Source organism: Rhea pennata, chromosome 2, assembly GCF_028389875.1.
Source record: "Rhea pennata isolate bPtePen1 chromosome 2, bPtePen1.pri, whole genome shotgun sequence".
Taxonomy (NCBI): Eukaryota; Metazoa; Chordata; class Aves; order Rheiformes; family Rheidae; genus Rhea; species Rhea pennata.
This window is the reverse complement of record NC_084664.1, coordinates 11,331,320-11,343,690: the sequence shown is the minus strand read 5'-3', so window position 1 is coordinate 11,343,690 and position 12,371 is coordinate 11,331,320. Positions and strand designations below refer to the sequence as shown.

General features: G+C 39.6%; 1 protein-coding gene across 3 annotated transcripts in view; it reads left to right on the top strand.

Moving 5' to 3' along the window:
* Positions 1 to 12,371, top strand: part of ESYT2 (extended synaptotagmin 2) — a 96,395-nt gene that overhangs the window by 33,887 nt on the left and 50,137 nt on the right. For all 3 annotated transcript variants that reach the window (XM_062568845.1, XM_062568844.1, XM_062568843.1), the window contains exons 4-6: positions 109 to 185; positions 5,379 to 5,451; positions 5,986 to 6,075. In XM_062568845.1, the coding sequence (XP_062424829.1) occupies positions 109 to 185; positions 5,379 to 5,451; positions 5,986 to 6,075 (240 nt within the window). The remainder of the gene's footprint in view (positions 1 to 108; positions 186 to 5,378; positions 5,452 to 5,985; positions 6,076 to 12,371) is intronic.

Here is a 12,371-nt window from a genome sequence, read left to right as displayed (position 1 = left end):
TGTCCAACTTCAGACATGAATATATGTGTGTTTACCTTTATTCCTAACTTAAGAAATTAGTATGATATATTTGTGTAGAAGTATCCAATGTTTGCTTGATTGTTTCAGCCTCTGAGGATAAATGGTGTAAAAGTGTACACTGAAAACGTGGACAAAAGGCAGATCATTTTGGATCTTCAGATCAGGTGACTTTTATTATCATATTACAACAGTGTCCATGTTCTAGAATGCGTGCTGTGTTTGTTTGATTCAGCAGGTATATGGGGGTGGAGGGAGAAGGTTAACAGTTTCATTCTGAAGAATCACTTCCTTGAGCAAATGAAGCTACTCTTAATTGTGTGTGAATGGAAGAAGGAACTGCATGCTGTAAGTAGCATTTATCTCAGATAAGTAGTATATCAAGTGGCTGAGAGGCCTGCATCACTAAAGTAATAAAAAGTTGAATAAAAATATTTTCCAAAGCTAAAATGCTGTCTCTGAAAATTTTTCCTTCTCATACATTAAAACTTGACTAAAAATTTAGTCCAAGCCAAAACTTAGGGTATAAGGTGTTTGGGTTTTTTGTATTTTCCTCAGTTACTTTGGTTCTTTAAAGACCTAGTATTGGAAAAAGTGAATCATACCTGCTGAAGTACTTATGCTCGTATCATCAACTGAAGTAAATCTACATATTATATAATGCCAGAGCGATTATACTCAGCTGCTTCAGGTTTCTTTGCCCTTTCATCATGACCCTTTTGTTATAGTTTTATAAATAGATCTACCTAATGTTTGCCAAAATCTCTTCTCAGCACTATCTACAGTCACAGAGCCTTTTTGAAAATACAGTTATTTTTAACAGTCACAGATACGTGTTTCCGTGACTACTTCTGCCTCTCTGTAGCTTATGGAGAGGCCAGATTTGTCAGTAAATAGTGATGCAGCAAAAAGCAGCCTTCTGCATTTCTTGTTGCTTTGCTGGCAGTAGCCAAGAGAATAGCTAGGCCTCTCAGCTCCTACTTGCAGACTTTGAGCTTGGTAGTTATTAATTTTGAATAATTTAGATAAGTCTTGGCTTTGCTGAAGACTGTAGGCTTGTAGCTGGGCCCCAGAGTATTAAAAGATCTGCATCTACTCCTGCTTCCTTTCCTGGGCTTCGTAGTGGGGAGGCTGGCTACCTCTGTGAGCAGGGCCCAATCCGTATTGAATGGAATCACTTCATCGCTGTGGAAGAAGGGAGATAGCCAGATCAGGGTTTGGTGTTGCTGGTGAAAACACAGTGGAGTTAGGATTGTCCCTTGAGAGCTTGGGAGTATGCTGTCAGCCTTAAAGGAGAAATAGCCTTTAGTGGTCATCTTGCAGCCACTTTTGATAGTAACTATTCTTACCTCACCTCTTGAGCCCTTCAGGAAAATGGACTTATCTGGCCAGTGTGGACACAGTGCATAGTATAGGAGCCATTCTTGAGATATTTGAGGGACTAAAGTAGAAGAGTAGATGGTGAGCTGGTTGAGATGTTCTTGCGTAAGTCTCCCAGGATCACTTCTCTCGAAAGTAGGTTTACTCTCATCTCCTGTGGGAATAGTCTTGCGGAATGAGGTTTTGTTTTGTTCTTTCCCTGATTATCTTCTTGGAGTGCAGCAGATAAATGTAAAAAGGATAATAGGTTTGTACAAGAATTCCAGGAACAATGTCCTACTTCCTAGACTTTGAATGAAATCTTCAGCTGTGTGTCTCACTGCATTACGTTGCAACCTACTTAGAGAAGGATAGCAGCTGGAGTAGAATCTAGTCCAAGAGGCTGAAATAAATTCCTTGAAGTAGCCCAAATGGAGACAATAGTGCTGAGTCAGGAAAAGGTTCATTTAGCCTGATGGTCTGTCCCTGCTGCCAGTGGTGTAATCTCAGACTGAAAATGGAAAGAGTTATGGAGGGACTGCCACAGCTTCTGGCAATCAAGGGACTGACTTTGGCGACTTTTATCTGAGCCAGCTTGTATTAAGATTTGTCTTTGCTTCTTATTCAAAGATTCTCATCAAATGAGCTTCAGACTGATGCCCTTCCTTCCCAGTATCAGTCATTATTGCTTGATTTTATATATGTGCTCCAGGGGGGGATCCTAATCTCTGGGGTTATGACAGTAGTAAGAGGGGAGGAAAAAGAGGCTCTGTGATAAATGTTTGTGACATGTTTAGATACAGAATTATATGCTGATCCCAACTTTAAATAATTTCTTAGTGAATCAACCTTAATTCTCTTTAGCAAGGTTGTAAAGAACAGTTTCATTGCTCAGCTGCTGGAGAAAAAGTTCATAACTTTCTGAGCAGTTATCCTGGTAGCTAGCAATCTCTAATTAAATTAGTTTGTTTTAATTTATTTTTAAATGTAAAGTTTGGGGCTTTCTGTAAGTGACCCCAATGTTGTGCAGTCAATACCATTAAGTAGTCTTTGGTACTGTTAGCCTTCGTTTCCTGAATAAACTTGAGAAGGAAGACAGGCAGCTTCACAGCAATAGCTGTGTTAAGTCAAACCCTGTGTGTATTTGGGGGCAGAGGAGCAGGGAAGATAAGTTTTCTGAAGCATATTCATTCTTCTAATATTCATTCTTCTTCTAATCTCCTTTATCCTGCCGTTTCACCGTGGTGACTTCCGTTAACCCTTTCCCCTGTTAGTCATTTGTGACAAGGTATATAAGTTTGTTTTGAACCATGTAGTTTATTTAAACAGTTTTAATGTGTTTCCAAGGTTTTATCAGGCTTCCTCATTTGTGTGCATCTTCCTAGGTTTTTTATTTTTAACGCTGATCACAAAAGACATCCATTTGGGGTTCTTTTGTTGTGCCTGCAAGGATATTGTGTATGTTATGATTGTTATTTCAGAGTGTTTTTTCAAAACCTTTTGAATTAGGTCCTGTATATTGCTCAGGACACAATTATTTTTCTTCTTGTCAACAGGTTGATTAGTTAATCTGTGAAGCAGTTATTGGAAAATATATTTAAAATTCAATCTCAGGATCATATTTATAAAGAGAATATTTTGCTTTCTCTTATTCCCTTCCTTACCTCCCACTGTATCAAGTTAGTAGGGTGACTTGTCTGATTTTACTCTGTAAATTGTAAACATGTTGAAGTAACTGTTTAAACCAATCTGTGAGCTTTATGCTCAAGCATTGTCCAAACTCATGTTAAAATTAAAAAGTCTAGTTTCTGGTGACAAGGATGTGCAGAAAACTGCGCAGGTAAAGATAAACAAGCTTAAATGGGTTGTTAACAATAGCTTAACAATAAATATATTATAAACATTTCTATTTATTTTTGCCCAAATGCATGAAGTAGTAAGCACTTTGGAATATTAAATATTGTAGATTGAAAGATAAAACAGCATAAACTCTGTTAAATTAAGTTTAAGCAAAGGTAATGAAGGCCGAAAAAGACTGAGGAAGTACTTGCTAGCAGAATACAAATGAATTTTGTCCCTTTCTCATAACAAAAAAAAAAAAAAAAAAAAAAAACTGGAGGCACCAAAAGAAAGTTTTAGGTTAGCAGATTTAAAAACAAGTATTTTTCACGTCACAAACTGAGACACTTACTAGCACTATTTTTACAGAAGGCAGAAGTAAAAACGGGTTCAGAAATGATTAGAGACATATGCACTAAACCTTCTAAAATAATGAAGATAGTCCAAAATGCTGAATCACGTAATACTGTTGCCTGGGAAATATTTGCCCTACTAGTAGTATTTTTGTTCCTCCCCCCCCCCCCGATACATCCTGTTTCTTACAATGGCCAGAAACAACATACTATGCTAAATGCACTTTTGGTGTGATTAAGTACAGCTGTTCTTATACTGCTATGTGACTGTTCTCATTAAACTTTAATCTCTCTCTATGGTCAGTACATTACATTGATCATAAATTCTTGGGATATTATGATGTGAATGTATAAAATGTGCTTACTGAATGAACCTGTAAGTTCTATATTATGCTAGATTCAAATTCTGTACTTAATTGTTAATAGACCGAGTAAAATACCTTAGGTGAAGTTTTCTCTGACTCTATAATAAGGTTACAACTTGTTGACTTTATATCCTTAGATACAATTTTTAGTTCAATCTGTAATTGTTATTAATCAACCTATTGCTTCACAGTCTTCATAACCTAAACAATTCTGATGCCATAAAGTGCTGAGAATGAGGTTTCCATTGCAGATTTGAATCGATTTTGCTGCTGCTTTGCATCATTATATATACACGTTTGTATGTACACATGTGAAAATTATGAACTCTTTAATGTATAATTTTAAAGTATACATCTACTTTTAAACTTTTCAGTAACGCTACATTCTTCCCAGAAGAAGCATTGATCACCTTTATTTCACATAGGCTCCTGTTATGTTGTCATCTTCCATATCCACAAAGTGGTCAGTGCAGCAATGTGACTGGGTGCACTTTTACCTGTTCTACAGGCTGAAATTAGTTCCAGTGCTGGGCAATGTGAGACTGTTGGTACTATTGTTTATTTCTGCTTAAGGGAATGGTATGCTTTCTATTTACTTGAGATCACCTTGACAATAGCATCACACACAGAACACAGGAGACTACAAATGATTTAAATAACGGATATCCTAAATGCAGTGCGGCTCCCTCAACTTCATTTTGCGATCATACTGTGAGTGTAGTTTTAGTTTATCTTGAGTTTATCTTGAAGTGGCTCAGTGAGAACAAGTCCTTTTGCATTATAATTTAATAGATAGTTCTGTAGTAAGATTCCATCAGACTCCTGGAAAATAACAAACTTTTGGAGGATCCAGAATTAATACATTTCTATATCTAAAATACTTTGACAACCCTATGTTTGTAGCCTCATCTCACTAACCCTTGACATTCCAGTGTACCATGGAAAGGAAAAGATTTTGAACTTGAAACTGTAATTCAGCAGAGCTATATAAGCATATAAGGAGCTCCCAGTATCAAAACACTTAATCTGCATGAATATAAAAAGCAGATTATATTGTAAAATTAATGCATGTTTAAGCAATTTGAATTCCAGGATTGAAATGTATCAGCTCTAGCATTTAGTAAGTAATTGATTTTGAGACTGTAAATGTTTTTAATATTTTTGTTTGTAACATTTTGGGCTTCAGAGTATTAAGCTGGAAGAATAGTAATAATATCTATGTATTTTCTCAGGAGATTGCTAATAAAACCATCCATTCATCACTGCTATTTGAGTTAATTGAGTAACTAACAGTAGTGCTAGTGGATCCGTTTGGATCAACATTTAGAGAATAGGAAATTGCAGTTGTTCTAACAGTAGAAAGAAGTTAAACTTCTGGAAACAAAATATATGTGTATTGCAATTTAATCTATGGAAATGAAATTTATATTTTTTCCTGTCTTAGTTTTGTTGGCAATTGTGAAATTGACTTGGAGATCAAGAGATACTTCTGCAGAGCTGGTGTGAAAAGTATACAGGTGAAGCTCTTTTTTTAATCTTCTGAGTGATGGATTGTTACTAGTTTTACTTATTTGTCTTATGATATTGTTCTTCAAGTTTCCTGTGCCTTTCTGATAATGCATCTTTCTCTTACAAGAAAGTAAAAACATGATTTTTTTTTTGTCTTGATACATCCATTACTGTGGATATTCTAATATCTGTGGATGCTATTGTATTGGTTTGTGCCATGTGCTTTTGCTTCTCATGTGTTTCTCACTCACATGTGTTTACATTGAACTATATGCATGATAACCATTGAATAATAGGATGATAACCTATTTCTCTTTTAGTACAATTGCACCTATTATTACACAGCATAATTTTGATGAATGTTACCATGTACAGGGATTTAAAAGACTGTGTTAATTTTTTTGATTTGAATGACCCATAAATCTACATGCGTTTGCATAGCATTCATCCATAATCAAGGATGTGAGTGAATAGACTTTATATAGTCTATTTATATAGTTGGAGTTTTAAAATCATTTCTATTGTTTTCTTATTCCGCCCAGATCCATGGTACTATGAGGGTTATCCTGGAACCACTGATTGGAGATATGCCATTAATTGGAGCACTATCCCTTTTTTTCCTTAGGAAACCTGTAAGTAAACTTAAAAACCCTCTTCTGTATTTCTGTTATTCTTTCTGGAATGTTAATGACAGTAGTAAGTGACAGAGCAAGAATTAAGAAGCAAAGAGGAGAATCTGGGAAGTCACTGCCATTTGGTTCAGATTGTTTCCCAGAAAAATAGTGAAACAAATTTTTTGAGTACCTGGAAGAAAAAAAGATGAGTAATGGCTGCCTTGGAATTATGGAATGTCTTGAGTCAAAGCCATCAGATTTTTCTTTATAAGCCTTATGGTTAAGATAGAACCTATACATACCATTTAGCTTTTTGTAACAAGGCTTTTGAGGTCATTTTTCCTGACAATCTGCTAGAGAAGCATGGTCTAAATAAAACTTTGACAAGATCTGTTCAAAGTTGGTTTGAAAACTATGCTTCTGTTAGTTACCACAAATTAACGTCAGAATGTGTATTTAGATTACCTAATATGACTATTAAAATGTTTATACTGAAGGTTAGGATAAGTTGTTACCTTTACATTTACCAGTGACACGAGTATGAGGAATGGATCGAGCACAGTGTGAGATGGAATTGGAGTTCAAATCAATCATGGAAGTAGCGGAAATTGTGTGTTGGGATATCGTATATTTCAGTTAGAAGAAATGCTAGTTCAAAGTATACATTTAGCCAGGAATTATTATTCCTGTAACCAAGCAAATGTGAGCTGACAATTTCTTGATGATATGAAAAGGGCATAGCTAGAGTAGCATGTAATAAACAAGAGGATAGTCTGTAAAACGTAATTTATTCTGTTTTAGGTAAAGAATTTCAACAAAGGTATTGACCAATTGGAAGGTGTCTAAAGTAGAGAGTATGAGAATAAGCTTGAGCATTAAGCACAGACTGAAGGAATAGGAATTGTTTAGTCTAGGAAAGACTGAGGAGAGCATATTTTTAAAAAATGTGAAATGCTCTTGTAGAACAGAAACCCACAGTCTTATTCTGCCTATGCATGGAAAATAGGATAACAAATAATTGCAGTAAGAAAAATTCAGATTGGACAAAGGGAATGAATAAAGGCCTGAATGGCACTGCAGCAGGCTGCCTAGAGAGACTGTAAATTTGTCATTGATGTCTTTTAAGGACAGGTTGAAGATGCATCCATTAAGTTTGACATAGGTATAGCTATGATGAGGCCATGCGCATAGCTGGTTGCTTGAGGTCGTTAGCCTTGTGGATTATGAGATCCTGGACATTCGCATTCTCTCCCTGTGGCATTATCATAGAATCATAAAATCAGTAAGGTTGGAAGGGACCTCTGGAGATCATCTAGCCCAACCTCCCTGCTCAGCAGGGTCACCTAGAGCATGCTAGACAAGGTTGCATCCGGGCAGGCCTTGAAGATCTCCAGGGAAGGAGACTCCACAACCTCTCCAGGCAACCTGTTCCAGTGCTCTGTCACTCTCACAGGGAAGAAATTCCCCCTCACGGTCAGGCGGAACTTCCTGTGCTTCAATTTCTGCGCATTGCCTCTTGTCCTGTCACATGGGACAACTGAAAAGACTTTGTCCCCATCCACTTGACACCTTCGCTTCAGGTACTTGTACACATTGATAAGATCCCCCCTCAGTCTTCTCTTCCCCAGGCTGAAGAGGCCCAGCTCTCGCAGCCATTCCTCATAGGGCAGCTGCTCCAGCCCTCTGATCATCTTTGTAGCCCTCTGCTGGACTCTCTCCAGTAATTCCGTGTCTCTCTTGTACTGGGGAGCCCAGAACTGGACACAGGACTTGAGATGAGGCCTCCCCGGGGCTGAGTAGAGGGGCAGGATCGCCTCTCTTGACCTGCTGGCAACACTCTTCCTAATGCACTCCAGGAGACCATTGGCCTTCCTGGCCACAAGGGCACATTGCTGGCTCATGGTCAACTTGTCATCCACCAGCACTCCCAGGTCCTTCTCTGCAGAGCTGCTCTCCAGCAGGTCAGCCCCCAGCTTGTACTGGTACCTAGGGTTATTTTTCGCTAGGTGTAGGACCCTGGACTTGCCCTTGTTGAACCTCATGAGGTTCGTCTCTGCCCAGCTCTCCAGCCTGTCCAGGTCTCTCTGAATGGCAGCACAGCCCTCAGGTGTGTCAGCCACTCCTCCCAGCTTGGTATCATCAGCAAACTTGCTGAGGAGGCACTCTATCCCCTCATCCAGGTCATTGATGAAGAAGTTGAAGAGGATGGGACCCAGTCCTGAGCGCTGGGGGACACCACTAGCCACAGGCCTCCAACTAGACTCCACACCACTGATGACGACCCTCTGAATTCTGCCTTTCAGCCAGTTCTCAATCCACCTCACTGTCCACTCGTGTAACCCTCACTTCTAGAGCTCATCTAGGAGGATGTTATGGGAGACAGTGTCAGAAGCTTTGCTGAAGTCGAGGTACGAAATGTCCACTGCTCTCCCCTTATCTACCCATCCAGTCATTCCGTCATAGAAGACTATCAGGTTGGTCAAGCAGGATTTCCCCGTGGTGAATTCATGCTGGCTACTCCTGATCACCTTCTTTACCTCCAAAAGTCTGGAGATGACATCCAGAATGAGCTGTTCCATCACCTTTCCAGGGATGGAGGTGAGGCTGACTGGCCTATAGTTGCCTGGGTCCTCCTTCTTGCCCTTCTTGAAGATTAGAGTGACATTGGCTTCCTTCCAGTCCTCAGGCAACTCTCCAGTTCTCCAGGACCTGTCAAAGATGATGGAGAGCGGCTTGACAATAACATCCGCCAGCTCCCTCATTATCCGTGGGTTCATCCCATCCAAGCCCATGGATTTATGGATGTCTAGCCTGCCCAGAAGGCCTCTAATCCTATCCTCCTCAACCAAAGGAAAGTCTTCCGTTCTCTGGACTTTCTCCCTTACCTCCAGGCTTGAGGATTCCTGAGGGCTGCCCTTAGCAGTGAAGACTGAAGCAAAGAAGGCATTCAGTAATTCTGCCTTCTCTGTATCCCTCGTCACCAGGGCCCCAGCCCCATTCAGTAGCAGGCCCACATTTTCCCTAGTTCTCCTCTTGCTTCTGATGTATGTGAAGAAGCCCTTCCTGTTGTCCTTGACACCTCTTGCCAGACTCAATTCCAGCTGGGCCTTAGCCTTCCTCACTGCATCTCTACATACTCTGACTGCATTCCTGTAATTCTCCCAAGTAGCCTGTCCCCTCTTCCACAGTCTGTGTATTTTCTTCTTCTGTCTGAATTTGGCCAAGAGCTCCTTGCTCACCCATGCAGACCTCCTGCCCCTCTTGCTGCACTTCTTACTCATAGGGATGCACCGCTCTTGAGCTTGGGGGAAGTGATGTTTGAATACTAGCCAGCTCTCCTGGACCCCCTTCCTTCTAGGGCCTTAACCCACGAGATGCCACCAATTAGGTCTCTGAAGAGCCCAAAGTCCTCTCTCCTGAAGTCCAGGGTTGCAATCCTGCTTGTTGCCTTACTTCTTTCCTGCAGGATCCTGAACTCCACTATCTCGTGGTCACTGCAGCCAAGTCTGCCCCCAACCTTCACATCTCTAACCAGTCCCTCTCTGATGGTAAGGACAAGGTCCAGCAGTGCACCCTTCCTTGTAGACTCCTCCACCATTTGTGATAAGAAGTTATCATCAATGCATTGCAGGAGCCTCCTGGACTGTTTGTGCCTAGCTGTGTAGTCCCTCCAGCAGATGTCAGGGTGGTTGAAGTCCCCCACGAGAAGCAGGGCCTGTGATCGTGAGGCTACCTCCAGCTGTCTGTAGAAGGCCTCATCAACTTTCTCTTCCTGGTCAGGTGGCCTGTAGTAGACACCCACAACAGTGTCCCCCATGTTGGCCTGCCCTTTGATCTTTACCCATAAACTCTCAACTGCCTCTTCCTCCTCCCCGCCTAGGCAGAGCTCGATGAATTCCAGTTGCTCTCACGTAAAGAGCAACTCCACCACCTCGCCTCCCTGGCCTGTCTTTCCTAAAAAGCACATAGCCATCCATGACAGCGTTCCAGTCACATGAGCTATCCCACCATGTCTCTGTGACTGCAATGAGATCATGGCCCTGCGATCGCACAGAGCTCTCCAGCTCCTCCTGTCTGTTCCCCATGCTGCATGCATTGGTGTACAGGCATTTCACAGAGGTGGTCATGCCTGCAGGTTTCCCAAAAAGGGTGTACGGGGGTCACCCATAGCCATGTCCCAAGCACACATCCCCAGCTGCATGCACCTGTTGGAGGCCCCCCAACCCCACTTGTGTTTTGTTGTCTACCTTGTTTGTATGACACCCCTCCTCCCCCTTTCTACCTAGTTTAAAGCCCTCTTTATTAGACTGACCAACCTGTTTGCAAAGGCAAATGTGCCCCGCTTGGTGAGATGAATCCCATCTCTCCACAACAGTTGTTGGTCTTCAAACCATTATCTAGAAGACTTGACCATAACCTTGTAAAAGTCAAAATATTTTTTTAATAGAAAGAATGATTTTATTCAAAATAGTATAATTATGTGCAAAAAAGTTAGTTTCAAGGTATTATTAAAGTTGTGTAAGACTCTACAGTGTTTTACCACTTTTCATGTGGAAGTAACTGATTTCTTTATCTAAATTGAATAGTGATATAGCCATAAGTTAGGAATCTTTTCTTAGTTTCCCTGTTCTTTACTAAACAAACAGCAGTGGAGGTGATTTGGGATTTTTTGGTGCAGCCAATGTCAATTTATATCATAGAATCAGGCATCAAATTGATGTGGAACTAGCAAAAGCTTTATGAAAGGAGGAATACTTATTTCAGTAAGGTTGTAGTCATTCCAGGCATTTAAATTCAAGACCTCTTAAAGAGAGAACTAAGAATCAAACTTATTTTCTTTGAATTATTCAGATGAAGGAGTTAAGGAAGGTTTGTTTTTGTTTTGTTTTTGATGCCACAAACAGTTCTAAATTCTAGATTATTGCAAATTACTTGCTAGGGTTGTTTTTCATGAGAAAGCTTTTTTTTATCAGCACTTTGCTGAAGTTTATAAACTTTGTATTTATATTTTAAAAGATTGAAACTAATACATTCCCTGAAAGCTGGGAATCTGGGTGTTCTAGCTGTACAAATGACTAGTTCAACACCTTTCTCTGTGTTAAAATGGTAGATACCTAATACTATTGTATCAGTTAAGTCGGCCCTGTGAAATAATAGCTAGTGGATTGTCAGGAGCTGCAATAATTGATTCACTTCGAAAGCTGCAGCCTGAGTCTTGAAGGTTGGATTTGGTGGTAAACACCAATATGTGTTGGTTGGTAACTTGGCACAGAATGAGTAGAAGGAGAGAGATAAAAGGTTGCAAGCGTAACTTTGTGTGTCTGAAATTGAGTATTATCAAATCAATAGATACTCTACATCGTTTTTACTAAATCTTGTAAAATATGACATTAATTTTACTGTAGGTTTTACTGTGTGCAGGAAATTTCTTTATAATTTAAAAATGAGTCAAGAAATTTCCACAGAAGCTGCAAAGTCTGTACAATGATCTAATTTTAGAAGAATACAAAGGACATAATACACATTGCACATACACTTGCAGAAAATTCTTTGATGTTGTGGATGTGCGTCTGTGAGGCAGTTTTAGTGGTCAAAAGTTTAGTATTGCTTTTAATAAGTACCAGTAAGAGGACTTAATAGAAAATGTGACCATCATAGAAATTGTTAAGTTGTGTAGATTTCTTTAAAGAAATTGTTTCCATCCCTTATTCTGAAGTATATTTTTCAGTGGAAGTTTTTGTGTCTTGGGTATGTTCTGATTACACAATAAAACTCAGCGATGTCAGATATAACAGTTTTGACTGTACCAAGTTGCACATTGCAAGTGTATGGCTTAAGGCACTTTAAATAGTCTCGGGCTGATCATCTTGGTTTCTTCAGTGTTCTGCAACTCTGAAAGCTCAATCTAGTTGTCAGGTTTTGTTGAGGGCGGGGTGGAGAGAGGAAAGACAGAGGGATAGGGATGGTATTCTGTACTCAAATAGTTTTAGAAGGCGTGTTATTTTATTCTTCAATGAAATAACTTTTTAGTATTTTCTCTCTCTCTTTCTTTGAAATTTTTACTGTATTCCTTTCTTGAGTCTATTTGAGTTTGGATGTTGCTTTTGTCTTGATAACATTTATAATAACTCATAATTCATTTTGAACAAATATCCTATGGTAAAATTTTACTAACTTGATGAAAAGATATGTTTGTGTGTATGTATGACCTTTTTACAACAGTTGTTTGATTTATGTAGAATGGGTAGAGGGACTGTAGACTTAAATCAGTGTTAAACATGTAAGAATTAGCAAATGGTTCATGGATAATTCAG